We start from the raw sequence: 26,652 nt of genomic DNA, 5'->3' as shown, positions 1-26,652 counted from the left end.
TTTGAAGGTCTTGAACATTATAGACACCACAGGGCACGGAGTCCGAGATCAAGATTTCACTTCCTCCAGATGCTGTTAAAAAACAGATCCAGAATGCCTCTGTGGTTGAGATAAATTAGCAGATTGCCATGAAGCAAACACTTATTTCTCTTATTGACAGAGGAACTCCCTTTGGTTTCTGATCTGAGTATCTTGCAACAAAGCTTCAACCCATAGTTGTTTTCGTGACAAATGTAACAAGCAAGCAGGATGTGGCCAGAGAGGCGATAGCGTGCAGCATTTTTCAGAGCTGCACCTTAAATTGCAGGATGATCATGAGAACACTTAGTTTATTATCAATTACACTAGCGCTGTCTTCTAGTAATGAATGAAACTATCCCTACCCTTTATAAATGACAGAAGTTTTTATCTTGAATACATTCTTTGCCTTCTTGGTGCTATACGATATAGGGTTTTCCTCATTAAAACCCAGCCAACTCTGAAACCCACAAGACAGAAACTACCCCAGAGGTCCTGTACCAGTTAATCTTTTTGAGTAGCTCTCCGTATGAATGAAGATGCAACATACAGTGCACAGTTTAATTAGTTTATTTTTTAAAATCCTGTCAGAAATATAGCTGTGCATTAATTACAAAATATATTAAACAATCTCTCAATACTTCCAGGGGCACAGGTGTACTTTCATTCTGTTCAAATGCAAACCAACACAAACCTTTAACACTGACCCCAGAATAATCTTTTGCATCCATCATCAATATATTTGATGTGAAAGCATCTCTAAATAAGAACAGAAAGGCCACCCTGATTTTATTTCATTAGCAAGTTTAATCCCTTGATAGCAAACATGACCAGGCATATCATGAGACCACTCGAAAAACAAGTCTGTACATCTCACATTATCTGAGCTCCCACATATACATCACATACCAACATTTTTAGTAAAATAATTTTCCCTGCCCTGCAGGGGAAGACATTCAGAGGCAAAAAGAAAACACATTTGCAATATATTATAATTGGGAAATTTGTGCCATAGCAGCTTTGCAAATACACATACTAAGAGTGGCCGACTTAAAACACGTTCAAGACAACAGAAACGTGGAAGATAAGAGAAGCTAAGCCCCTTTCTAAACCACCTTGAGATCCAGTAATGCTGCAAAGCATCAAGAGTTACAGAACTAAAGACCATTCTGAAGAAATTACACAGGAAACTGGTTAAATCCCTGTATTTCTCCGTATTTGTTTTAGAGACAACTCTCGACACTGCATACCTTTCTGCTTCCATTTAAGTAGTTCTAGCAATTATACCTCCATCCACCATGATAAAACGATTTCTCAAAAGAAAAGATCAGATCTGGAGGAAGGGGAGAAGAAAAGAGGCTATTTCAGTGAAAATATATTCTCACATAGAAACTGAATCTCTTTGTGCTAACCTTAGAGAAGTTTGAATAAAAGGTAATCATGAAGACTCTACATGGAGATGGTAACAATGTAGACTCGTAAGTTCTTCCATTAGCTGAAGATGATGTTCTTAGTTGTAAGAGAAAGCTCTGGAACTGCAGTTAAAATGAAGAGTAGCTTGGAAGGTAGGGAAGAAGGAAGAAAATGGAACAAGTAGATGAATAAACATTTCATTAACATTTATAATTTTTGACGACAGAAAGATTTAACTGATACTTAGCAAATTAGCTCTGAAAGTCTCTCATGTAAAACTCTGGCATTACAGTAATTTGGCATCACTCAGAGTTCTACTTGGTAATATTAAAATACAAAACCAGTAGAATAGCAGCAGTGAATAAAGCATTCATATTACTGTGGCCAATACAGTATTATACATGCAGTAGCTTTCTATTCCCTATTGGTTTGTGCTATGGTACAATATTAACCTGAATCATTTAAACTCCTGAACCTGCCACCAAACTGAGCTTCCTCCCAAGGCAGAAGTATATCAGATCTAGCAGATAAGGCTCAAAGCAAAAATTCAGTTCATAATGCAAAGCTTCAAAAGGAAAGAAAGTATTAATGCACTTGGTGGGTCTTGGGTATAAACTATTAGAACACAGATTAAGGACATTTTTGTTAATAACACTAGGGTTGAGAAAGGAACTGCGGCAGGAACAAGCTCTTGAATTACAAGTGTTTCTTCTGCCCTCCCCCCCCCTCCCAAAAAAAAAAAAAAGAGAGGAGAATGGTAGTCTTTGAGCATCTTGAAAAAACATGGATAACTAACATAGCTTGAAGATGATCGGAGAACTAGTGTACAGTGCCTTCTGTACATACGGGGTCTGGGCACTGTCAGGTACATTAAAAGCTCTTGGTTAAGAATGGTTTAACTACGAGGAATGCTCTAACTGAAGACACTCCGAACCAATTCAGCTAATAGGATGAGGCTATTCAGTATAAAAACTCCTTAAGAGGTTTAAAAAGACAGTTTTAAAGTACGGATCTTTTCCTATTTTGAGTAATACATGCTCACCTGTCCTCTAACCACACAGAACACACTAAGTCAGTCAACGACTGACTGCATTAGCCAGGAAGTTCACGTTTCAGTAGTGACAACATTCCATCGAACACAATCCCTCCTCAACTAATAGGCTCTATCTGCAAAATAAATTTTACTCATCTGGATATGATGAACAAAGTGGTAGGTTGGCTCCTGGAACTTTTAATCTCATGCAGGCAGGCAGAGTATCCTCCCAAATCAATAACCTTGTATATATTAAGCATATGCACTTTCCCCACTGATGATCCCCATGGGATTGCTTTGATGAGGCCAAATCGTTGGAATACTCTTCAGTATCTTTGAAGTTGCACTGTCTCAAGTCTTTAGGTGGTTTCACTAGCTTGGAGAAAGAATATACATATGCTTATGTATGGCTTAGTTCTTCCTTCGGTATCAGACTGTGCACTTAAGTTGTGGGGTGAACAAAACTTTTTTCTTCCCTCCTTTTAAAGACAAGATTCAGAACTTTATCAGCACCATGATAAGTTAAATTTTTTAGCACCAGTGAACTTGAACTACTCAGCTTTGACTGGTCGAAACTAACATTTATATGGCATACAAACAATCAGAACAGAAAACAATAATACACACAACATTAGGAAGCTCATGTATTCCTGACATAGAGAATCTAGTGTTTGGTAAATGAGTAACTATGGAAGCCAGATTTTTTCCCCAAGAGCAAACAGGATTGCAATTTTTCCTCACGCTGTCTAAATAACAGGCTTTTCTTCCCCTCCAAAGCGTTGAGGGTGGCCCAGCTCCTACTGCCTAACGGGACAGGGAATACCCACGACAGCTGGATGTCGATATGGCCAGCTGTCCACCGAGAGCTCACAGGAGACGCCATAGCTCATACGTCACGCAGAACACCAAGAGATCACTCGAACAGATGCAGGTCACAAGTTCAGCTTTGGTACAAATTCAGGTTTCAACAACGGTACAACAAATCTGCATCACCCTTTCCTCATGTATCCACCGACTATCTGGAAAATGTCCAGCCCGAGGAGGAGACCCCACCAGCACAAAGGTATCTCATTCAAATGCTACGCTTTTCTCTCTCTGGTGATGGCGACTGACATTCTGGGCCCGGAGCACACACTTACAAAAAGCTTTATCAAAATAAAGAGAATTAGGGGGGCACTTTCAGACCACGTTACAAATATTTCTTTAGTGAACTCGGCTGAGAGTCATTTAGCCTTCTCCACAGCACTGCCACGTCTTTGAGAAATACCAGTATCAACTCTGCATTGACATGCAACTTCCTGAAGCTAACTCCACAGAAGGGAAGGGTCAAAGCATACCTCACCCCTAGGGACGTGAGCAAAGGCTTAACCTGACTTCAGATTTCAAGAGAAGCATAGCCAATTCAAAATTCTAGACGAGTCAATACAGAAACTGTCTCAACTTTCCCAACCTCTGTGAAAAACAAACAAGCAAACAAACAAACCCTCATCTTTATTAATTTAGCCATTTCCCTGCTACCGTATCTATTCAAAGGCACTGAGGCGAAAAGATTTACAGGTCTTTTCTGATATGACTTAAGTTTTACCAAACTGAGATGTACAGGTACTTCAATAGGATTTTCCTGTAGACAATTAAGTTTTGATTAACAACACTTCATTTAGCTTGCTACAGAAGTAGCTTATTACTTTAATAGAGAACAATACCAAATATTTGAACACATGACCTCATACAGAAAAAAAAGTATACGAGCAACAATAAAGTTCTATTCAGGTGAAGATCAACTCCGTTGGCAACTATGATCTTTTACAAACGCAGCCTATGTGGATGACGAAGCACGCTTGTAATCTGTGGTGGAAGAACATGACTAGTGGCTCCATTCCGCTGGTGAAGACTTACAGGCTACATAGCTCCATCAGTACTGCGAGCTTGAAATCCTTCTCTGCGGAGACTGTTTAAATCTAGACGCGTTAGAACTTCGCAGCGCACCAGAAGGGTATCATCCTTTACAAAGGTTCTTTGTTTCAGGGTTTGCAGGTGCATGAAAGTCACATAACCAAAACCTTTTGGGTTGCGGTGAATTGTTGGTCTCTGGAAGGCTAGTAACTCTGGCTTGGCTTCCATTACTTCTTCATGATTCTGCCTTTCAGGGCCCTCCGATTGATCCAAAATAGAAAGTCGTATAGTGCCTTGGAAAGGCCAAGGCAGATGGCTGTCATATTCTCCTTGCATAGTGTGGACAAACAGAGAGATAAAATTAGCACAACGCTGAGCATTTGGTAATTGGATATGCAGGCGCAAGCACAGCTTGTAGCCAGGCTTTCCAGTATAGAAGCCAGGACTGTGCATCACAACAGGTCTCTCTTCTTCCTGGGCTTTCTGAAGTCCACTGAAGTTCTCAATCTTCCAGATATAAATGCCGTTACATTGCTGTGCCTCCATTTCAGTAATCTTTCCCTCCAAATTTCGGATAGTACGTTTAAGTTCTGCCATGTGAGTGTTCTGAGTCTCCATTTTAGCAATGAGTTCTCTGATTTGGTGATCTTGCCTTACCAGACGACCTTCCAACTGCTGAATGGTTTCTTTAAAGTTTTCAACTTCGGGATTACACTCATACGCGGCATGTGACACGTGCGAGAAGAGGGCAGGCTCAAAGGGTAGGCCATTGATGAAGGGTACGGGATTTGCAGCAGTAACACTAGTATTTTGAAAACTCTGAGCCATCATTCTCATGTGAACCTGAGTGAACTCCTGCATATGTCGCGCCAGTTCGTTCCTTTGCATCTAGAATTTGAGAGATGTGGCATTAGGAACATATCAAACATTATTTGCAATCACATCTTAAATGTAGCTCTGAAGAAAATCAAACTACTAGCTGCTTCTCTTATGTGAGAAAAACTGGAACGTGAATCAAGGACAGGTGATGTGACAAAGTAGCACTTTACCAATGGAGGGCTCCAAATTTAAGATCACTGTTATGACAAATGAAAAAAGAAGTTCAAATGCTAGTAAGCAAATATTGTTCAACTCAAAATAGCGACACGGTAAAAAGTGCTAGTGATAAACATACATTTAGCATCTGTGTTCTAAATCAGCATTGTATTCCCCTCATCGATTTGCTAAAATGCTCCACAGTACCAAATACAAAGGTGTATGAAAACTGGTGGGGAAATGATGAAGGGAAAAGATCCATTTTTACAAAGAGGTATTAAACCACTAGAAACAAGAGTATCCAGATTAAATAATTTTAGAATTTAATCAAATTTAAAGCACTGTCAGGTTTTCTTCACTGAACTCAAAGAGCCATAACTGTATTTGGTCACAACTCTGGAAGAAATGTTAGAAGCTATTTTATTGACATGAAAGCTGAGAAAACACTCCTGGATTAATAAAAGCAAGTTCATCAAGCAAATCATTCACAGAGTTTTTAAATCTGAAAAGGACTTTTGAAAGGCAATGTATCAACGTGTAGTGTTTTAGAATTAAGAGATCTCAAAACAAAAAAACCCACAAATCACTGAGGATTTGGGCTGGTGAGTGGTCGCATTCACAGAAAAACACATTAAAAAAACCCCCAGCAAAACCATGCAGAAGGTCTGCAAGTCATGATTCTGGTAAAAGGCTTACCTTTTCAGGACACCCAAAGGCACTGTAAAAACATGGCACTGGGGCAGTAGGACAATCGTTGTCATAATGGTTAGGCATCTAAAACAAATCACATTTGAAACAAATTTTTCCATCAAGAGTATTCTTTTATAACATCCTAAAAGAATACAGCTGGATGGACTCTGAATAGGTACCGGAAGCCAGATCAGTTTATGCTTATATCATTTCTCATAGAAATATGGAAGTTTTGAACAGAAATGTTAGCTGATGATAAAAAATTCTACATCCTCCTTGTATGTACTTTAAGAGTTCATTGCCTTTGTTCTTACATTAGGCATCAGAAAGCATCCAGTTTTCTTGCTAAAACAAATGCCTTTTGTTTCTAGCCTATCCTCAAGCTAGATCACAGTCCATTTCCTTCCCTTCTGAAGCGCTACTTGCATATACTTGTCGTGTCTCTCTTCATTATCCTCTTCCTCAAAAAGCTCAAGTTACTTCAATTTTTCTTACGGTCCATGTTTTCCAGACCCAATTATCTCACTGCTCCGGATCCTCCCCATCCATCTCCACCTCAAAAGCTGGACAGCTTCAGCTGAGGCCTTACGAGCCCTGAACAGAGCAAAAGATAATTCTGGGTTTCACAGGCAAAATACCTCTTTATATAACCCAGTATGTTTGCCTTGTTTAAATATCATGATGAAGTAGAACACAAGCTTAATATAGGTCAGCCATTAATTCTAAACCATTACCTAATTTAGTATTCTCTGTTCCCTAGTTTTGCAGTTCATTATTCTGCCTAACGACAGATTTTTGCCTTTGTCATTACTGAACTCAATCCTGTTTTTCAGAGTATTTCTCCAATTTGACAAGATTATTATTTTAACCCAGGTCATTAACATAGTTGCTATCCCATTCAAACAGGGATAGGCTGCAAATTAAATAACATTTATCATTTTCCTGTCAATGAAGTAAGTTATTATTGAATAGGAGAAATAATAATGGCTATTATAATAGTAATGGACAAGCAGAATTCCAACCAGCATCTACAGTTTGGTAGTGAATTATTTATAGCTACTTTCCAAGAGTGGCTTTCCAATTACAAATACTCTCCGACTCTGCCCAAATCAAAGCCTTCTCTTCTAATGTCAGCCATAACCACTGGCAGCTGCTTGGTATTCTTTAACCTCTATTCAAGATCAAAAACAGGCAGCATGGCCCCTGTCAAGAAGCAGTACAGCTAAACAATGTGATTTGCAGCCAAAAATCCTACGGAGGTTTACCAGACTGCAATTTCAAGCCGCATTTAAGAGAGTATTACACTTGCACTGGATGCCACATTTTCAGAGAGAGACAGGTAGAGATTTATTAGCTAGAAGACAAGCTGTTTCTTCAAGTTTAATTTCAGATTAAAGAAGCAACGTAAATACAAAACATCTGACCCAGATTAAACACAGAGAAAGGTAGTCTCTTACCTGCTCTCTGATGAGCACTGTGTTGCAATATTCACAAAATACATTGGCGAGTGGGCAGGTTTGGTCATGAAGCTTAGTTATCAAGCAGAGAAAAAGAGAGGAAAGAAAGAATCAATGAAGTTACACAAATTAAAAGAGTCCTAATTATCTCTGATAAGACGTTAAATTTTTATTTACATTTCAAATTTTACATTTAGCTCTATCCAACTGTGAAACAAAGAATCCCCTTTCCCTGAATAATATAATTACTGATTTTTCCTGGACTCATACAAGAGATTCATAAAGTTGCAGGTATTTTATTTCCTAAAGCTCTTATGCTCCAAAGGAGTCTGAATTCATCCAGAAGTTTCTGAAATTCATGTTCAACCGTAGTGGAACTATATAAAAGGTTTTTTTGTATTGTTGGACTATATGAGGTATTTTCGTTCGACAATTCACAATATGATATCATAAAATTAATAGCCCTTGAGATAAAACACATCCATATACAGACAAAGAAATGGAAGCTCAAAAAGGAAAGGACTATCCTCAGTATCACCCAAGTAAAAAAATGCAGAGCCAGGAGAAGAATTCAGAAATGATCTTGGTCTTGTGTGTTAGCAGATATCCCCAAAAGATGCATCGCCTGACGCATCCTTTCTGCCAAGCATAAAAACTGAAAATGTAAATATTGCTTTGTGTGTCACCTTGGCAGTAGATACCGGCCTCTCTGATGGTAAGGCCAAAAATCAATGGTTCTTACACAAGTCTTTTCACACCACAGGCTTCCCAAGAAGTTTGTATTTAAGCACAATCCTCTCCCCAGCTTTCGCCTCTTCTAGACTAATCTCCTGAGTTTGTAGCTCCTCTCCTGTGCACCACAAAGAGCTCTTCTAGATCAAAACTTTTTTTTTTTTTTAACCTGATGCGCCATTTACAAGCAAACCCATGTGAATGAAGGTTGAAAAACGGAGACTCCTGCTAAGTACCTCTTTATCTTCATAGGCCATACATGTGGCACAGTTTGGACAACAGACTTGACGCCTCGGACACTCCTGTGTCATGTGCTCTTTCAGATGGTTCTTCTGGAAGGCTCCTTGGCACTGTGGGCATTCCACAGTGGAAAAATCACACTGCAACTGGTGGTCCTGAACAAGGACAGAAGAGGGATTTGATACTACAGCTACTATCGTCTCATCTGTTTTCAAGTTAAAGCACAGTACAAGAGGAACAAATTGCAATCTTTCCTTCATACAAGCAAATCCTTAGACACTTACGCTGACTTTACCAACGGCCTGTTATTGACCCGTTACTAAGATCAGGACTTCATGTATTCAGAGCTTTAAGAATGCTCTCAGGTAAAAATTCAGCTTTATGTTTATCCTTTTAACTTTATAAATTATTTTCCAAAACAATTATTTCAACGAATACATCTAGCTGCCTTGAGGGAATATTTAACTTTAGGGAACTTGTGTGAAGTACAGATAGAGCGGATCAAAACGCAAACACGAATGATCCTAAAGAAAAAGCTGCATTAGTACAATTTTCATGCACTATGATGTTCACTTGAGAATCCCCTAACTACAATGAAAGACTCATCAAAACCCAAATGCGTGTAGCTACAGTCTTGAATGAACAATGCATTGAATCAGCATAAACAGGTATCAGGTATGACCATCTATGTTAAGTTATTTTGAATTTTTACTTGTCCATGAAAACAAGGTTCCATATTTTCAAAATGAATTCTCACCTCTAAATGCCTCAGCTCCATCTTCATACTGCAGCCCTTGTTGGGACACTTAACCGTTAATGAAAGGATTTCCCGTTTAGCGAAGTTGTCAGGAAAAAGTTGATTTTCGAGCAGAATTTCGTTGTCTACTGGACATTTGTGACCTGCATCTCTACAACGCAGAAAAGAAAGGAAGAAGAGATTCCAAGTTTCCTTTGCCCTTCATTTAAAATATTTTTACACTAGCAAGATATTAGTGGCCAAATTATAACACATTAAGAAAGTCTTTGAAAACGATGGCATTTATGTGGCAATTACCAGAAAGGATGCAACGTACACCAGAGGAATTGACAATACGTTTCACTAGAGGTGGCATGACTGGGATCGCAGCATTTTTCTAATTCAGTAGTTTTTATTTGGACAAATGCCATGATAGATACTCTGGAAATAAACTTGAGGAGGATGTAAAGAAACTAAGAACTTACGGTCCCGTTTCTTTAAGTACTTCACATAGCTCAAACATCAAAGAATATTTCACATACTATTTCAAAACAATCTTTTAAAGATTCTTGGACCTTCTCTCCTTTCTTTCTCACTTTATAAACAGCCAAGGTGATCATGGTTTAGAGAAAAAGCAAAAACGTCTTTTTTTTTTTCCAGATTCACTTCATCTATTTGGCATTACTTTTCATACAGCCCATTTTGCTGTTTTTGTTGTACACCCATTTGATCGGTTGGTCATCCTTCGATTTGTTTATTTATACAGCAAAAAAGGGTGAAAAAACTCCAGACACAAAAATTACTAATAACTATGAAAATTACACTGGATTTGGAACTGGGTGTTGTATCTGAAGCCATTTTAACTGCAAAAAACTGGAAGTCAGTGCTAACTGGAGGAAGTTTGGAGTCTGATGGTAGAACACGGGTGCATGCAACTTGCACAAGAGAACTAACAGCCTGTTCCACTTTGTCAGATTCTGTCTACCTGCATTTAAACACAAAAATCATTAGAAATGGAGTAAAAAACGCATCACCTCCACCAAATTTTCCTTTAAAAAAATATCCAGTTTCAGCTCATTTCTGAAAGCAGTAGGTCAACATATCTATTCACAATTAAGTAATACAGTTAAAGAGGCATGAGGGATCAAAGCTTCTGAGCTGAAGTGCTAATGGAAACAGCAATAAAATGGAAAAATACATGGGGCGGAAAAATGTCAGAGCGCACTTGTGGTGCAAAGATCAAAGGCCAGATCATTGTCACTGCTTGCAAGCATGAGGGGAAGTAGAACCTAGTGGGCTGTGGAGACCAGGAGGGAATTGGTGTTCTTTGTTGGAAAAGGAAACAATTGCTCAGCAACTCCTTCATCAGCAACGCTGCTAGAGGAAGCGGGGGTAAAGCTGAGACTTCAGAAAGAGACAATGAACTTCCTTTCCTAGGTTTTGCTTGCAAGAGCTAGCTTGCCGCAAGCCTGATAGTCATACTCCTAAACAAGTGGAAAAAAGAAAATACCTAGCATGCCGTTTTGTTTCATAGCTCCCTGAGCTACGATCAGCGTGCCGATCTTTGTCACAACCCAGAAATGTTCCCTCACTTTGCAGGCAACCTACAGGAAATCGGTTTTCGCAGGTATAACTTGGTTACAAATACCCTGTTTAGTGAAGTATAATGATAGTTCAGTAGGCCTGCTGATAAGAGAGCAGCCTTATTTCTACACAGAAAAGCTAATCATGTAGAATAACAGCCAACAACAGATTAATTTTAAATAATGATTACCACATCCCCAGTTTAAATAACTAGCAGACAAAGGGTAAAATAAGAATGAATGGCAATTTTCCAGTTATTATAGTAAGGAAAGAGCAATAACTTATTGTAGTATATTAAACAGACTTCAAACACCATTTTCAAGTATTGGGATTGCGTTTAAAAGGCTGCTTAGATCCACTACAGGCAAAGATGTTGCTATACATTTCCTATCACAGAATTGAGTTTATGCACCTCAGTTCTAATTTACATTACAGTGGAGGCTTTCCTATGCTGGAATTATTTATCACATTGGGCTGTGCCACCCACAACAGTACTTGTGAAACAATAATAATCTGCTACAAAGTACAATGAATATTCCTATAATTTCCCTTGAAATTAAAATACAGGTATGAGAAGTAAAGCCAGAATAATTTTGCTTGAAGAAAAAGCCTGCTCCGTGATTTTAGCAACTGAGCAGTTTAGCCTAGAAGCTGAAACAGCTGGCATACGCTTCAACTGCAGCCATGCCGTCTGTTTAACGAACGCTAACACCCAAAGCTTTCTTTGCTGCCCCTTGTCAGCTCATAATTCTGCTCTTCCGACAGAGGTTCTGATATTTGGCGAGCCCTACTACAAGCCCTAAGTCAGCTTTGACCTAAGATACAGGAGAAGAAAGACTGGAGTGAAATTTAATCAGCTACTGCATCTGAACTTAGTTCTTCTAAAATTTCTCATCCAGTACTTTGTAGACAGTAACATTTGTAAACTATTATTTGTAGTTACTTAGGTAGATAAGCTTCTTCACTACCATGACTCATAGCACTTCAAAGCACTTCAGACAGCTTTATTTAAGACGATGCCAAGATTTTCTGGGAGGCAAACATTTACTGTGATCAAATCCATCTGGTCTAGTCATGTCCCTCACATTGTAAGATCTAAGACTCCAGCCTTTAAAAGCTTTTTAAAAAATCCTTCTAGTTGCAGCCACAACTTCTTCAACATGGACAGTTACAATTGTTTGTGTAAGTCACAAGAAGCAATTACTCAAAAACTGCTTGTCCATCCTTTATCATTTAAAATCCTTAACCTCTGTGTTCACTTGAGCTAGACAGTGGGGAAATGAGGAATAAACAGAAGCAATTTTTTCCTGACCAAATAAAGGCTGTGACAATCACTTAATGAAAAAAACAGTACTTAGAGAATGTAAAAAATCACTTTCCATTTTCATTTTAGTTCGTAGAAGCTTCTCAGCAACATCAATCAATACGGTACTGTAGACATTACATACTGCAAATCAATATTGTACTGTAGACACTACATACTCCAAATCAATAGCTTGATCCATGGATCCCAATTAAGCACACAATTCAGCCTTCAGAGAGTCAGAGGGGTCTGGCACTTCAAGTTGTCTGCTCTGCTTTCACAAGCATTCACTTAAACTGCACTCCAAAGACAGATTTCAGCGGGGAATGAGGGAAAACATTTATTATCACTGAAACACCTGAAATATCACAGTGATGAGCTACAGTCTCCAAGATGAAAAATGCTTTCCACCTGTGTATAGCATTCACTGAAACAGTCAACACTATCTATAGAAATGAAGTAAATAGGGAAAGGGTGTAAAAGAAGCAAAAGCTTCTGGGCATTGAAACTGTTTGCAGACCTAAAACTCTGAGCAGAGCAAATGCTCTGTTAATTGAAAAAGGAAGAGAAACCATTTCCCATGCCTGGGGTTTAAGAAGGAAGCTTCTCTACCTGCTACGAAATGTTGTGTTCTGCGCATGGGTTCACTGCAGTTCCTCACTCAGTCCTGTGGTAAATTCTAACCAATGACCGTAACTGCGCAGCTCGTCAGCAGAAGCAGAGGGATTAGAAAACAACATCACCTTAGCTGTTAAGGATCTGAAAGACTGGAAATGAGACACCCACTTTTGGTAATTTTAAGTTTAGTCATTTTCCCCTCAGTTTTCAACCTAGGAATTCCATTGTCTTTGAAATGATCGGTGAGTAGACATTTCTAAGCTCAGTATACTTAAGTAGTGACTAATTTACCTTCAGGATTTATAGACATCATATTCCCATGAGAAGGTTTAAAGATTTCTTTTCTTTCTTCCAGAAGTACTCAAGTTAGAGAAGAGTATAAAAACTGCTACTGTCAACAAATAGAGCAAGCTCAGAGAGAGCAAGTAAGGAATTCCAAAATTTAATGGCCTTTATTAGTATAAGCATCAATTAAACGCTTACAAGTATGCATGAAATTATGTACATTAACCTCTTGAAAGAATTTAGGTTGGAATGTGCAAAGCAAAGGCCAGAAAGTGAAGCCAACTGCTTGTGCCTAGGGAACTGGATTACAGTCAAAGCCGACAGGTTCAGGTTTGGGTTTTTTGCCTTCTTCCACGCACCCGGCTGACGCGAATACCATTGAGTGATGCAGCTGGGTAAGGCCTGACGTACTTTTCTTGCAGAAGTAGGAACATAGTGAACAAGGCAAGGGACTAAGGGAGCGGGATGATCTTATGGTATGGTTAGTGGAGAACCGAGTATCTCTCAGCTTCCTCTGCAGAATCCACAGGCGAGTCACTTCTCATGGGTGAACACTGGTGGTATTCTGCATATTCTGGATAATGAATTTGCATCCTTTTCTCAGAAATATTGATGAAACTAATGTTAACAAGAACTGTGCTGCAAACACACACAATAAATTTCTGCGCTTGCTAGAAAGGAAAATAGCCTGCTCTTTTGCTATCGTAACTAGGGAATGCAAAATTAAGCTTGTCTTCATACTCAGCTCCAACATTTCCCTCCTTGATCTAAAAGGGATGCCATAAAGAAATACAGTAGCATCAGATACAACAGCAGCAGAAGCTACAGAGAAGCCCACAAACCCCACAAAATACTGTATTCAGAAAACATTGCTGCTGGCATACTATTGAGCTACAAATGGTGGACCATGGAGAAAAAGAAATGGAATAGAACTATGGATAAATGGTATGGAAAACCAATCAAGAAAGCACTGTCCATTTTGCATGCTAAAAATAAATGCCTGGGAAAAACAACGTTGTACAGTAACATTGAAGACAGTTTGATGATCTTTACACAAAGGTGTGCAAAGGGTGGAAGGCTGGAAATCAACCAATTCTATACGCGGGTCATTAAATATTTAGATTCCTACCAAAGTACTGTGACATTTGAGCTGAGTGAGCAATTGATAAGAAAAAATCTGGCTTATGCTGAGAAGGAAAAACCCTACAGCATAATATCTAGCCTTCTATCAATGTGTTCCAATACTCACCGACACGTGTGGGACACTGATGACTGTATTCCAGGTTTGAGGGAAGTACACTCTATCAGTGTACCTTCTGCCCTTCCTTGCTCTTTCAGTCATTCATTTTTATGAACCCAGCCTGTTCTTGCCTTTGTATCTCATTCCCACTCCCCCTAGTTTCCTCTCTCAACGCTTTGTTCGAGACTATTCCCTCATTACATTCTCTCTTTCAGCTCAACAAGGAAGCAGCTGCTTTCAAGTGAAGAACTGAAAGCATGAATTGCCGTATCTGCACCAAGAAACCATGTTTTCTGTAGCTGCCTGTAGTCATCAAGAGAAACAATCATAGGGAAGAGACAGGTTTTATAATCCTGGGCTGAAAATGGAATTTATTTGGAGGATTTGGCTACTTTTTTTTTTGATTATTATTTAATGTTTACTCAATCAAATTTTTAGATTCATAACCCGGGTAAATTTGTATAAATGGCAAAATATCTAAAGCTCATACAACCTCCAAACTCATCACATTTTGCCCATACATCTTTAATGAATTATAAATTCCTAGAGTTCTACCAGCACTCGCTGGTAATGCACCTTAAGCAGTTCTATTCAGTTTACGTTGCCCTTAAACTGCTCTTCTCTGGTAAGTGAATTTCTTCTCAAAAGCAACTTCAATAAATTTTCCTTTACCTTATTGATTTGACAATGCAGCCTTTGCAGAAACGGTGTCCACATGGTGTCTGCACTGCTTCCCGAAGAGCCATCAAACAGATTGGACATTCATATTTACTTTCCAAGGGTGGATCAAACTCCACATCATATCCTTGTGTTTCCTCTGTGAAAGAACTTGGAGGGTTTCCAGTCCCGCTGCTGACGCTTACGCTGTCTTCTTTCGCTCCAGCGCTGCAGGCGCTGGCCATGGCTGCACAGCAGCCACTTTCCACGTCTCGGGCTCCACAACTGTTATCACTATATAGCAAGCTCATAGTAGCTAATCGAGTGCTACGCAGAAACGCTCTGCAAGATGACAAAAAGATGTGTTAATTTAAAATATTCCAAGACCTTCCTTTCCAGTGAAGAGCAAATTTTATTTCTGACCAGAAACACTGGAACAGTGGTGCAGATTTGGTTCTACTCTAAATCACTGGTTTTGTTTTGTCCCAGTTTCTGTTATCGATCTTTTTTACTTATCTTGTGATATATAGGAAAGAGCACTGCATCCTGTCAGCCTAGTTCAAACACAAACACATGTACCTTTCTGTAATCTCTTTCATCTGACTACCTAATCTCTGTAAAAAGAGGAATACTCTTTCTCCTCGCTATGTTTACTGAAAATGCCTCTTAACCCCTTCGGTATTATTTACTTCTAAAGCATTCAAATATAATTTGTATGAAAAATGCTGTACAAAACCAAGTTTTATTAGATGACAGTAGCTCAATTCCGTATTTTCCTTGCAGTGAATAGATGTTATTTAACATTTTCTGTATACAGCAATTCACAGTATAGGTTTCAAATCAGTTTAAGGTGCATGTCCACAAATAAAATGCAAGTCCAAGTACCCAAACCCAGCAGATGCTGCGCTGCAAATGAAATTCAAATATACAGCACCGCTGATAACATTTTAAAACTGCCACTAGGACTTTAAATTGAGTAAGAAGCTACACGTGAGATAAGGCTAATACTTCCACAGCTCAAAAGCTATCTACAAACTACCAGTACTCAAACAGAGTTCTTGCTCTCCTTTCCCTCTTCCAGTCTAGCTGGCAGGGAGGACAAGGATCATGACTGTAAGAACAGAAGATAAAAGTCGCATTTCCCTGAAGAGCAGTGAATGGCATAGTAAAGCCTGCTTTTAAATTACTGCTCACAAAGCAGGTTGAACTAAAAAAATAGGTATGAAATAAAAAAAATGCTGGTTATCCCCAAACAGATTGCCAATGTTTCTATATTGAATGAGGGAACTTTAAAGAAATTTCTAAACAACAAATATAAATTCTAAAAGTCCAAGAAATTTTCCTCTCTCTTGATTTTTTAATGGTTACAACCATTTTCTTAGAATCCTATTGTGGTTAGTTTTCTATAAATGACATTTCTTTGAAACACAGAGGTTATCACCAGGTGCAAGGCAGTCTGAGTAGGCTGAGGGTTACAGAGCCAGGCATGCAAAACAAGCCCACTAAGCCCAGATTTGATCTTCTTTTGCGCAGCAGTATAGGCAAAGGTCTCTTGCAATGTTCACCTACTGCATCCACTGTAATACCATTACATCATCTAAAGCATTTTATGGAAGGAAATCTAAGGATTAATCAAGAGCTGAACTGTAAGGATTGTTGATCTGCATCACTACTGCAGACTCTGAGGGCAGCGAGGGATGCAGAACGAAGAGGGTTACCTTGACCACAAGCTCACAAAACTGAACTTTTTCCTGCCTTTATCAGAATTTGAACATCACAAGTCTTTTTAACAAAATGTTCATGGATAGGAGGAGGACATACGGGTAGTTTTATTTGGGTACTTACTATATGATACCTGAAGATTACATCAACAGAAATACTAATCACACAAAGCCTCAGCTAGCATTTACTGGAAATACATTTTGAACACATGCAACATTACAGAAATGTGCTTTAGGCCACCTCCATGATAAACAATTAGCAATACTGCCCATGCTTACAGTGTATGAGCTATTTTTTTTTCCAGTTATCCAGACTAAAAACAAAAAAAAGGCCGATCTACCACACAAAACCAAACAGGCAAAGTTACCATATTTAGGTCCGTTACAGTTAGAATCAAAACAGAACTTTTACTCTGTTGTGTAAATATGTGACTTTCCATTTTCTTGAGGTATGCAGAGGTATGAGAAGTATCTGAAGAGTAGCGTTCTTGACATTTCCAAAATACCGTTAAGGTACAGAGTCTCAAAGCAGAGTTTGTCAGTGTAGAGTTGTGATGAACTGGTCAGCAATGCTCACTTCATGCAGAAATAACTCTACAGCAGAGCTGTCTGGAACTGCATCCAGGGAGCGATGTTTACTTCTACTCCTGTTCTCTGCCCCCATGTATTATCCCTATACATTATCTACCACAACAGACTTTATAATCAAGGCTCCTAAACACAACAGCAATACAAACTAAACACCAAGTAAATTCTCAGCTTCAGGCACAGTCCAACAATGATCAGTTTAATCCCATGGAACTGAGCGGCTCCCCCAGTGACTCAGAATGGAAGCAGAAGAATCAGTGCTTAGAAAGATGCTCTGTGACAGAAAGATTTTTTAGACTGCCATTTGTAGGTTTCTTTTCTCTGGAGGAAAAAACCCAACTTGTTTCCCTTGTTAAACTAACATAACTTTTATTTAACAGCCGCTGCAGAGGATGATTCGTCCACAGGCCATATTTCACGAAAAATCACAGGAACTAAGTTGGGCCAGTGGAGTGGGAATGTTGGTTTGCAGGGTATCAGAATCCACAGGCTAGCGTAGGGCTGAAAAATTCACATTATTCTAAGCCATAAGGGTATATTTAGTTGAGACTAAGACATCCCTTTAGCAATGTCACAAAGGAATTCAGGAAGTCGCAAGGAGGAAAATACAATAGCTTTACCCAAATTCAGCTGTCACTGAATTGCAAAGAAGCGTGCGACTCTTCCCTTGGGCCGTTCCTAGGGCAAAACCATACTATTTGAAATATTGTTCTTATAAGGAAGAAAACGGGACCTGACTCAGTACAATCTCGATAGTTGAACACTTTGTAGATTTAAGTGCTGTGCAAGTGGTGCTCTCTTTGCCTGTTCAGATCATTTCTACAGACATAGCAGGTATGTACATTCAGTTTACAGACACAAAAATCCTACAGCAGAGTCATTTTAACGAATGAGTCACTGCAACCATTCAACATCCCAGTATCACACAAAAATCCCCTTACTCAGTGATATACTCCACTCCCACATGGAGCTTTCTGTCCGCATATGACCAAGGAGCTCATAAAAAAAGAAGTGCAAGTATCATTGACTCCTCTTTTTAAATAGGGAAATTCAGGCACAAAGAGGCAACTTAAACAAGGTGATTAAAAGCCAGATTTTTAATTTTGTTCGTGTTTTATGTAAGATAGGATTCCTCCTCCTACTCTTATCCATTTCATCTTATCTGTGAGGAAAATCCTCCCTCCTCCACACGTATTTATAGGTGTGGGGCAAGGTTTCCAAATCAAAATCTGCACTGCTGTTACTCAGACCATTAACGGAGGCCTGATTAATCCACCACAGTTTAAAACAATTCCTCTACAAGTTGTAACTACTGTAGTAGGAATTAATTCCATTTCTTGTGGCACTTATTTTACCCTCCAAGAGTAGGGACATAGGTTCAATCTTCTTGAACAGAGCAGTGCTAGCGCAAAACCAATTAGACAAGAGTAGACTTTGAATGTTGGTGACAGGTCTTTCCCCTGATGAACGTGGAGCAGACAATTTGTGAGCCTGCTGTTGCAGCTTTGCATGTTCCTCCCCTGGGGAACTTAAAAAATTTTCAGGCTAGAAGAGGATGGATTTTAAAGCCCAAACCAGTATATATCCCCAAATTCACATCAAATTGCTACCCTTTCTTTTTGATTACGAAATAGATTACCAGTGAAGTAAAACCTTACAGACAGCCCCCAAAACCACATCAGTTTTTCTTCCTATTGATAATAGTTGTTATTCTTCCTCAGTGCTGAACAAAATTCAGTCAAATACAAGTACAACAATATACAAATATTAATTTATAATACCTTGTCCACACCACAGCCTTTAGAATTTATCCTTTTTTTTGTCGTTGGTAGTTTAATACATTAAACACTTTGGTAGCCTGCTTATGACCTTTTTTGTTTGGACAACATCCGGCCTTTAATTTCAGTTGTTCCTCAGTCTAAACTGGATCACTATGTGGTAATTCTTGGTTTTGCTAGTGTGAAATTTCTCAGGCAGAGAAAGCCTTAAAGCCATGTTTGGTAACGCACCTGAAATGTCCTCTTCTAGTGCTAGGAAGTCCTATCAGGCTTGCTGAGTAGATAGGTAATGGGTTTTAGCTTGCACACACAAGGTACCCAAAGTCCTTGGGCCAGCAAAGGTTGCTTTCTCTCTCCAAGGCAACAGCCGTACTGTTTGGCAACAGAAAGGAAGGTGCTTTCCAGGCCAAATGGTAATGGACAGGATTTGTTTGATCGTTATTTGTGCTGCAGAAATCTGGAACGCCCTAAGGATCAAACCTTCACACCCCAGAAAAGACATAGTGAAGACCATAGGGAGTCCACAGGATTAATTCAGAAACTTCTCTAAATCAAAAAGTATTACTGGTACCAGAAGATATCTTCAGATTGCCTGGAAAATTACGCTATAATTAGAGTAATAGGGAGGAAATAAAAGTAGGCATTGTATCCTACTTACACTGAAATAGGAAACGATACCTTTGCGCATTTGGCAAAGGTGAAGGAACACTGTACAGAGGGTGTATCAGTTACCACAAAATAAAAAATTTTGAATATTAATCAGTAAGTATTGAATAGAATTAATTTCCACATGCCCTTTCCTAGAAAATTCACACTGAGTAGCCATATAAATATGGAAATCAATACAGACGACTATTCCAAATCCCTTTTCTCACTTGAAGTTCACAAACATAATTAATCTGCGGGCAGCCCGGCCAGCACACAGCCAGCGGGGGAAATGCCTGCAACGCCGCACGGACAGAAAAACTGAGAACAGTTCTGTATGTATAGATTTCTGGGTCATGAGACTGACAGACCAGTGGAGTGACTTTGGATAATTTGTTTATGAAGCAATACTTGCAACACTTATTCCCAGGCATATTAATCAATGGTCTACTGACAACTGATAAGCATTTGTGTTTGCATTATGAGGTTTGTAATTACCATCACTGTGGCCTCATCCAGGCAAAACGTACAAAATGATGCAAGCTCCTTTTAATTAATACCTATAAACCACTTTCATTTCAAAGCTATCAAATGGCTAGACAAGCCAAAGCAATAGGAGATTCAGGCAGAACTCGTAACCGCAAAAAACAAATTCTGGTTTCTTGTAAAAGCCTGCAAGCACGTTGCAAACATTTTGTTGAGATATCAACTTTTTTTCCTAATAATAGTAACTGTTAAGACTTCCAAGTCTTTTGGATAACCACTATACTCATCATTTTAACATGTGAATCTAAAGACTTAAAATAAGAATTTCTGTTTGAGGTAAATACAATCGAACAACAACATTAAAGGTCATTAGACACTATCAAGAGCTCCTGCTGCTGGAGCAGAACGGCATTTGCGGGTTTCTGAAGCTTTCCAGGCGATTTCTCTTTGCTTGGAGAGAATGCTGTCAGGCTCTAATCACATATGCATTTTTATGTTTAAGTGTTACTGAGGAGACTAGATGGCAGCATATTCCCAGTTATGTTCATATTTTATCCTATTTAAGTACGTCAAAACAAACTGAATTTTGGTGAGCAGTGGAAGTGCACTACACTGTACTTAACACCAAAATATTCCATGGGTTTTTCCATAATCAAAAAGCCAACCCAACCCAAAATCCCCCAAACCTTTCTTCAATTTATTAACTTCTAGAGACATTTCACTGAGAATTGTTCAGATTAGCAAATACAAGGAAAGCGCCGTTAGTGAGAAAAGCAATACTATTTAATTCTTTACTTTGGCAGAGACTCTGCTTTCTTTAGCCTCTGCTCTCCCTTTGCACACTGAGAACACTTTGAGATACGCATTCTGCCTTTCTATATCCCTCAGTAGATCTGCAGAGAATTTAATATGCTGCCATAATGGGGACAAAGTAAACATCAGGACAGAAAGTACTTCAAAAAGAGGCAGGGAATAGTACTGCTATGAACAAATGCCATTTCTCCAAGGCACAGTCTCCATGCTAGATTTAATTACCACCTACCTCAACAAGCACTAAGCTCGTATCTGGCATTAGCAAAACGATTTGAGACCCTGGGAAATGAAACGGTGAATTAACCACTCATTCTGGAACAACTAAAACATTTCTCCTTTTCACTCTACCTTACGTTTACTTTTATTTTCTTTTTGACATGCTTTATACCCAGTATCTTTTATCGTCAGTTTTCACAGTCCGGATCTAAAACTTTTTTATATTTGTTTAGCTAATTTGTGCTACTGAGATACAAAAGTTACTCTTCTTGACATATTAAACTCAGGAAAGTTCAACAAGCGAAGAAAAAGCATGTTCACCTCAGACATTTTTTCATTCTGAAGTTCTATCGGCATAAGCATCTATTGTGTGCATCGTCTTTTTAAATATAACAGCACATTTTTTAAATAGAAAGCAGTATTGCAGTGATGCAATACTACAGAACTTAAAAACCCATTTATGTTTTGACGACTCCTCATTCGGAAGAGCCCGACTGAGCTCCACAAATCTTTAGCTGCTGGGAAAAGCTGAAGGTAACGTGGAACATGCAGAAGAATTACGCCCAGAGTGATACCTGCCATGAAAATAATCCAAGTGCTTTTATCAGCATACTTCTGTGACCTTTTTTCCTTCTGATGCTAGGGGGACTACTTTTATTGCCCTTTCATACTATGGAAAGACAAAGCAGTTTGCTTGCAAGTGTTAACACAGTTGGCGAACACAGGGTAAAATGCACCAGAGATGTTAAACAAGCGGTTAGTGAGCCAGTAGCTTTGCCTCCCCCTGCTCCTTTTCCTACCTCTCCCTCACGGAAAGCTTCAAATCAGTACGTTCTTAATCATTCTGTCAATGGCATTAAGGCACAACAAAATCCACATAGCTCACAGGTAGCTCTGCAGCATGCAGAACTTACCAGAGGCAAACACAGAGAAATACTTTGGGCTAGTTTTAACTACCGGGTATAAGGGATATAATTAGAACATTTTCCTCCCACCTACAGCTGAGATTTCCATTTAAGTACGAAAAGACTCAATGTGACCTAGCTAAAACAGATGAGATTGATGGAAAGTACTATTAAAGTCATAATTTATTACTTGTGTCAATAAATTTACCATAAATATTAAGTCCTGCCAGTCTCTATGAGACAACAGAGCTATCGGTTTTAGAAACAGTACCCTCTCTTGCAAATTATCCTTACAGACCTTTAACATGTTCCCGAAGAATTTATGGAGCGTCTCCATTTCACAGTTGGAAAAACAGAGCCCGCTTTTAAGGTGGGGTACTCGAGGCCGCAGGGGAGCCCACACCTCAGGCTGCGCCGGGGAGCGGCCCCTTGCCAGCGCCGCTGCCCGAGGCACACGGCGGGCAGCGCATCCCCCAGCTCGGCCAGCGGAGCTCCGCGCCCTGCCGCCGGCAGCCTGGGCTCACAGCTGCCGAGCCGGCCGCGCAAACCGCGGCCCGGTTTCGATTTCGGAGCACCCCAGGCCGGCGTGCCTCAGCCCGGGTCACCGCCCTCCTCCAACGCGGGCCCTCCTCACCGGCAATCCCCGCACCGACGCAGGCTCAGCCGAGACGCCGAGCCCTGCTCTCGGGGGAGAGGCCGTAGGGCTGCGCGCCGCGGCCCGCCCGGGCTCGGCGGGAGGGTGGCTCCGCCCGGCGGCGAGGACCGCGCTCCGCTCCCGAGCCGGCGGCCCCGGCCCGGGGGGGGAGAACGCTCCGCGCCGAGCGCCGCGCCACACGCCTGCGGCGGCCCGCGCCGGCGGAGCCCCGGCCGGCCGCTCGCTTGCCAGAGTCCGCCCAGCCGAGCCCGCCGCAGGCCGCGGGCAGGCCCCGGCGGGCCGGCCGCCGCCCGGCAGCGCCCCTCCCGCCCGCCCCCCGCGGCCCGCCCGCCCGTCCGTACTCACCGCCGACCAGCAGCCCCGCCGGCCGCTCCCCGCCGGGCGCCACTTCCGCCTTCTCCTCGGCAGGCAGCGGGGCGGCGGTCGCCCGGACCAAGCGGGGCGCACCGAGGCGCCACGTCCGCTGCAGCGCGCCCTGCCGCCGCGGAGGGGAACGGCGGCAGGGCAGGGGCCGGGCGGGCGGCCCCGGCGGTGGGGCCCGGCCCAGGCCCCGGAGCTGCGGAGCCGGGGGGGGGTTTGTCCCTGTCGGGAGCCGGCCTCCGTCCCTGTATACCCCGGCGCGGGCAGGCGGCTGCTGAAATCTGAGTGAAGCTGTCATCGTTTTTATTTCATAAAAACTAAATAAAACCGACACCAGTTTTTGTGTCAGCAATGCGTTCCACTGCCGTGCCGGTTTGCGCTCCGTGCTGCTGATGCTTTTCCGAATAACCGTCAGGGTCCACCCAGCTCCCTGGTGCGTGCTGCGAAAAATGAGGCCTTGAAAGCTGGTTGGGGGGGCGGTTTGCGAATTGGCTTGGGATTCGCAAAAAAGCCATTTCTCAATGTAAAATTCTTAATAGTTTTCTGTCTCAACCTCAGCTGACCCTGCAGGAACTAAAGCAAGGTGCCCTACCTCCGCGGGGCAGGCGCTGAGGTTAACCCTTCCCGGGGGCTTGCCACAACGGGCAGTTGTAAGGAAGTGAAAAATTGGGACAGCGCGACCGCAAAGACAGCTTCGTTTCCTTCAAAACGAACAAGGGGAATTTGGTTGTTTGCATCAGTGAGTTTTCTTGGCAAGAACCACCGACTAACATACTTAAATCCAACACACGCTTCTGTTCCCAGCGCTTGGGGGGATATAAGCTGGGGGGGTTGTGGGGCCACAGTTTTCCAGGGATTTTCAGTGTCTGTGGCCGTGCGCCACGCTCCCAGGGAGCGGGAAACCAGGGGCTGGTGCCATCGCTCAACTGCCTGTCTCCCTCCGAGAGCTGAGCTCCAGGCGCAGGCAGGGAGCTGCTTCCACAGCCAAGGCGCCTGCCAGACCCTAATGCACCACTCCAAGCGCTGCTTTCATCCAAAACATACGGACGTTTTTTTGTTAGGACCTGCCAGGAAGCTAAGAGTTAGAGGAGAGAGATAGCTGGGTCAGCAGATAGGGCTCCGAAGTACCACAATAAAGAAATAGTTATATTAAGAATAAATAAAAAAATTAAAACTTTGCGGAGCCTTTCCTGGACAACTGGCTGAATTTCAGAGCGATACTTTTTCTCCTGCCAAGTCAACAAACAGTATGTTACTTTCATCAGCTGTCAAATGAGGAAATTTATCATTACATTGCTTTGTAAAACAGATATCCTTAGATGGAGAGTTTTCTATGGCTGAAAAATACTATTTTTAGTAAACTGTAAGGTACCCAGAGCGCTGATGTCCAGCCTATTTTAATTGAGAATTCAAGGAACTTGCCGGGAGTTTTTATTCCAAGTGTAAACGAAATGCCTTTATTCAGAGCAGTTTCCAAATCTGTATGGTTTATGGGAAGCTTAGGCCCATAGTCATGTATTAACGCCCATGAAACAGAAACCAGTGCAAAAATGCTTTTCTCCACTCGGTGGTGCCAGTTGCACAGGGAAAAACATTTTCCAGCACTGGATCTGTGCAGCTCAAACTGTTGAGCGCTTATGCTCATAGGAACGTAACACACACCCAAAGCTGTTGCAATTCGAGACCAACTAAAACCTTTCGTTGCCTGCCGTATCCCTACAAGACAATATTTTTTCAAGGTGATTTCCTCGGTACTTTGGAAGTAAAGCACTCGACTAGGCTCACCCATGCTCATGTGGCTCCTTTGATAACCAAGCTGCTTGCCCGTACAGCGCTGTTTACACGGGAACTCCAGCTCCCAGGGGAACGGAGCAGGTAGCCAGCTACCTGGGTGAATTTTTGAATAATTACCCTAGAGGGAGAGATTTGCTAAACTACTTTTCAAAGAGCCCCAAATCCCTCACTACTAACAATGCATATTGTCAGGGAGCTGCGTCTGCCGTTTCAAGATAAGGAAGGAAACCAGTATGTGACTGCAGAGAGTGATTTTGATTGATATCTGGTATTGCAGCCCCATCTGATATGTTTTAGAAAAGGTCTCTCCAAAGGCGAGGGAGGGAATAGTAAAAATAGGCAGGTTGTTAGGAAGTCCAGGCAAAACAGGGACAGCGGAAGAGCTGGGCTCAGGACCTAGCCAGCTCATGTTCTCAGAGGTCTATAAACGCCTCAGCCATGACATCCTTGTCCCACACTGCCTTGGCCTGGAATATCCTCTACGATTTCTGTTCCACCTTATCCTGACGCTCCCATTCAGTTGTTTCTGATTGGGATTTATTTCAAGTTAGGGTTTTGCATAAGTCAGAATATGAGCAAGGATACCAGGGTTTGGCCCCAAACCTTGTTTACTTTCTCCATGCATTACATACGCCATGCATACTTTGTTTACTTTCTCGATACATTACTTTGGCATGAATCACTACACTTGGTTACTGAGGAACTGTTGGCCTCTCATGTGGCACACCGTCTCAGGACTAACCACTTCTCCAAGACATCATCCTACAAGAATGGCTTGGGGGAAGAGTGGCTGGAAAGTTGCCTGGCGGAAAAGGACCTGGGGGTGCTGGTTGACAGCCGGCTGAACATGAGCCGGCAGTGTGCCCAGGTGGCCAAGAAGGCCAATGGCATCCTGGCCTGTATCAGAACTGGTGTGGCCAGCAGGAGCAGGGAGGTGATCGTGCCCCTGTACTCGGCACTGGTGAGGCCGCACCTCGAATCCTGTGTTCAGTTTTGGGCCCCTCACTACAGGAAGGACATGGAGGTGCTGGAGCGTGTCCAGAGGAGGGCAACGAAGCTGGTGAAGGGCCTGGAGCACAAGTCTGATGGGGAGCGGCTGAGGGAACTGGGGGTGTTCAGTCTGGAGAAGAGGAGGCTGAGGGGAGACCTCATCGCGCTCTACAACTACCTGAAAGGAGGTTGTAGCGAGGTGGGGGTTGGTCTCTTCTGCCAAGTAACAAGCGATAGGACGAGAGGAAATGGTCTCAAGTTGCGCCAAGGGAGGTTTAGATTGGACATTAGGAGAAATTTCTTTACTGAAAGAGTGGTCAGGCCTTGGAACAGGCTGCCCAGGGAAGTGGTGGAGTCACCATCCCTGGAGGTATTTAAAAGATGTGTAGACGTAGCTTTTAGGGACATGGTTTAGTGGTGGACTTGGCAGTGTTAGGTTTATGGTTGGACTCAATGATCTTATGGGTTTTTTCCAACCTAACCGATTCTATGATTCTAAGAATTGGAAGCATTGTAAGATCAGAGTGGATAATAGAGAGGGAATCCTCTCACCTCTTTTATCTATGGCAAATGCCAAATATTACAGGTTTTGCTGATTTTCCCTCTGGCTGCCATCAGTGTTGTGTAAGATGCTGTCAGGCAGGAGCCGCATTAACTGGGAGATCCTGAGCTGCAGGTGAAGGCCCAGTGGCCTCCCTCGTAGCCGCCTTGTCCCTCGTAGCCAAATCCAAGTCGGATTTGAGTCCTGTAGGATCACAAAGTCTCCT

At 41.6% G+C, this 26,652-nt stretch overlaps 1 protein-coding gene across 2 annotated transcripts; it reads right to left on the bottom strand.

Moving 5' to 3' along the window:
• Window positions 1-572: 572 nt before the first annotated feature.
• Window positions 573-23,191, bottom strand: TRAF6 (TNF receptor associated factor 6). 2 transcript variants are annotated; one of them, XM_075152365.1, is made up of 7 exons: window positions 23,087-23,191; window positions 14,950-15,276; window positions 9,269-9,419; window positions 8,508-8,666; window positions 7,540-7,611; window positions 6,089-6,166; window positions 573-5,245 (listed from the first exon to the last, which is right to left on the bottom strand). In XM_075152365.1, exons 2-7 carry the CDS (start codon window positions 15,243-15,245, stop codon window positions 4,364-4,366), a joined length of 1,638 nt encoding a protein of 545 aa, XP_075008466.1. In that variant the 5' UTR covers window positions 15,246-15,276; window positions 23,087-23,191; the 3' UTR covers window positions 573-4,363. The 2 variants fall into 2 exon arrangements, with proteins under 2 accessions (XP_075008466.1, XP_075008467.1); XM_075152366.1 differs by lacking the exon at window positions 23,087-23,191 and adding an exon at window positions 22,385-22,770.
• Between the last annotated feature and the right edge of the window lie 3,461 nt (window positions 23,192-26,652).

This window comes from Calonectris borealis, chromosome 5, assembly GCF_964195595.1.
Source record: "Calonectris borealis chromosome 5, bCalBor7.hap1.2, whole genome shotgun sequence".
In the NCBI taxonomy this organism is placed as follows: Eukaryota; Metazoa; Chordata; class Aves; order Procellariiformes; family Procellariidae; genus Calonectris; species Calonectris borealis.
Note: the sequence above shows the minus strand (reverse complement) of the source record. Positions and strands in the feature narration are given on the sequence as shown.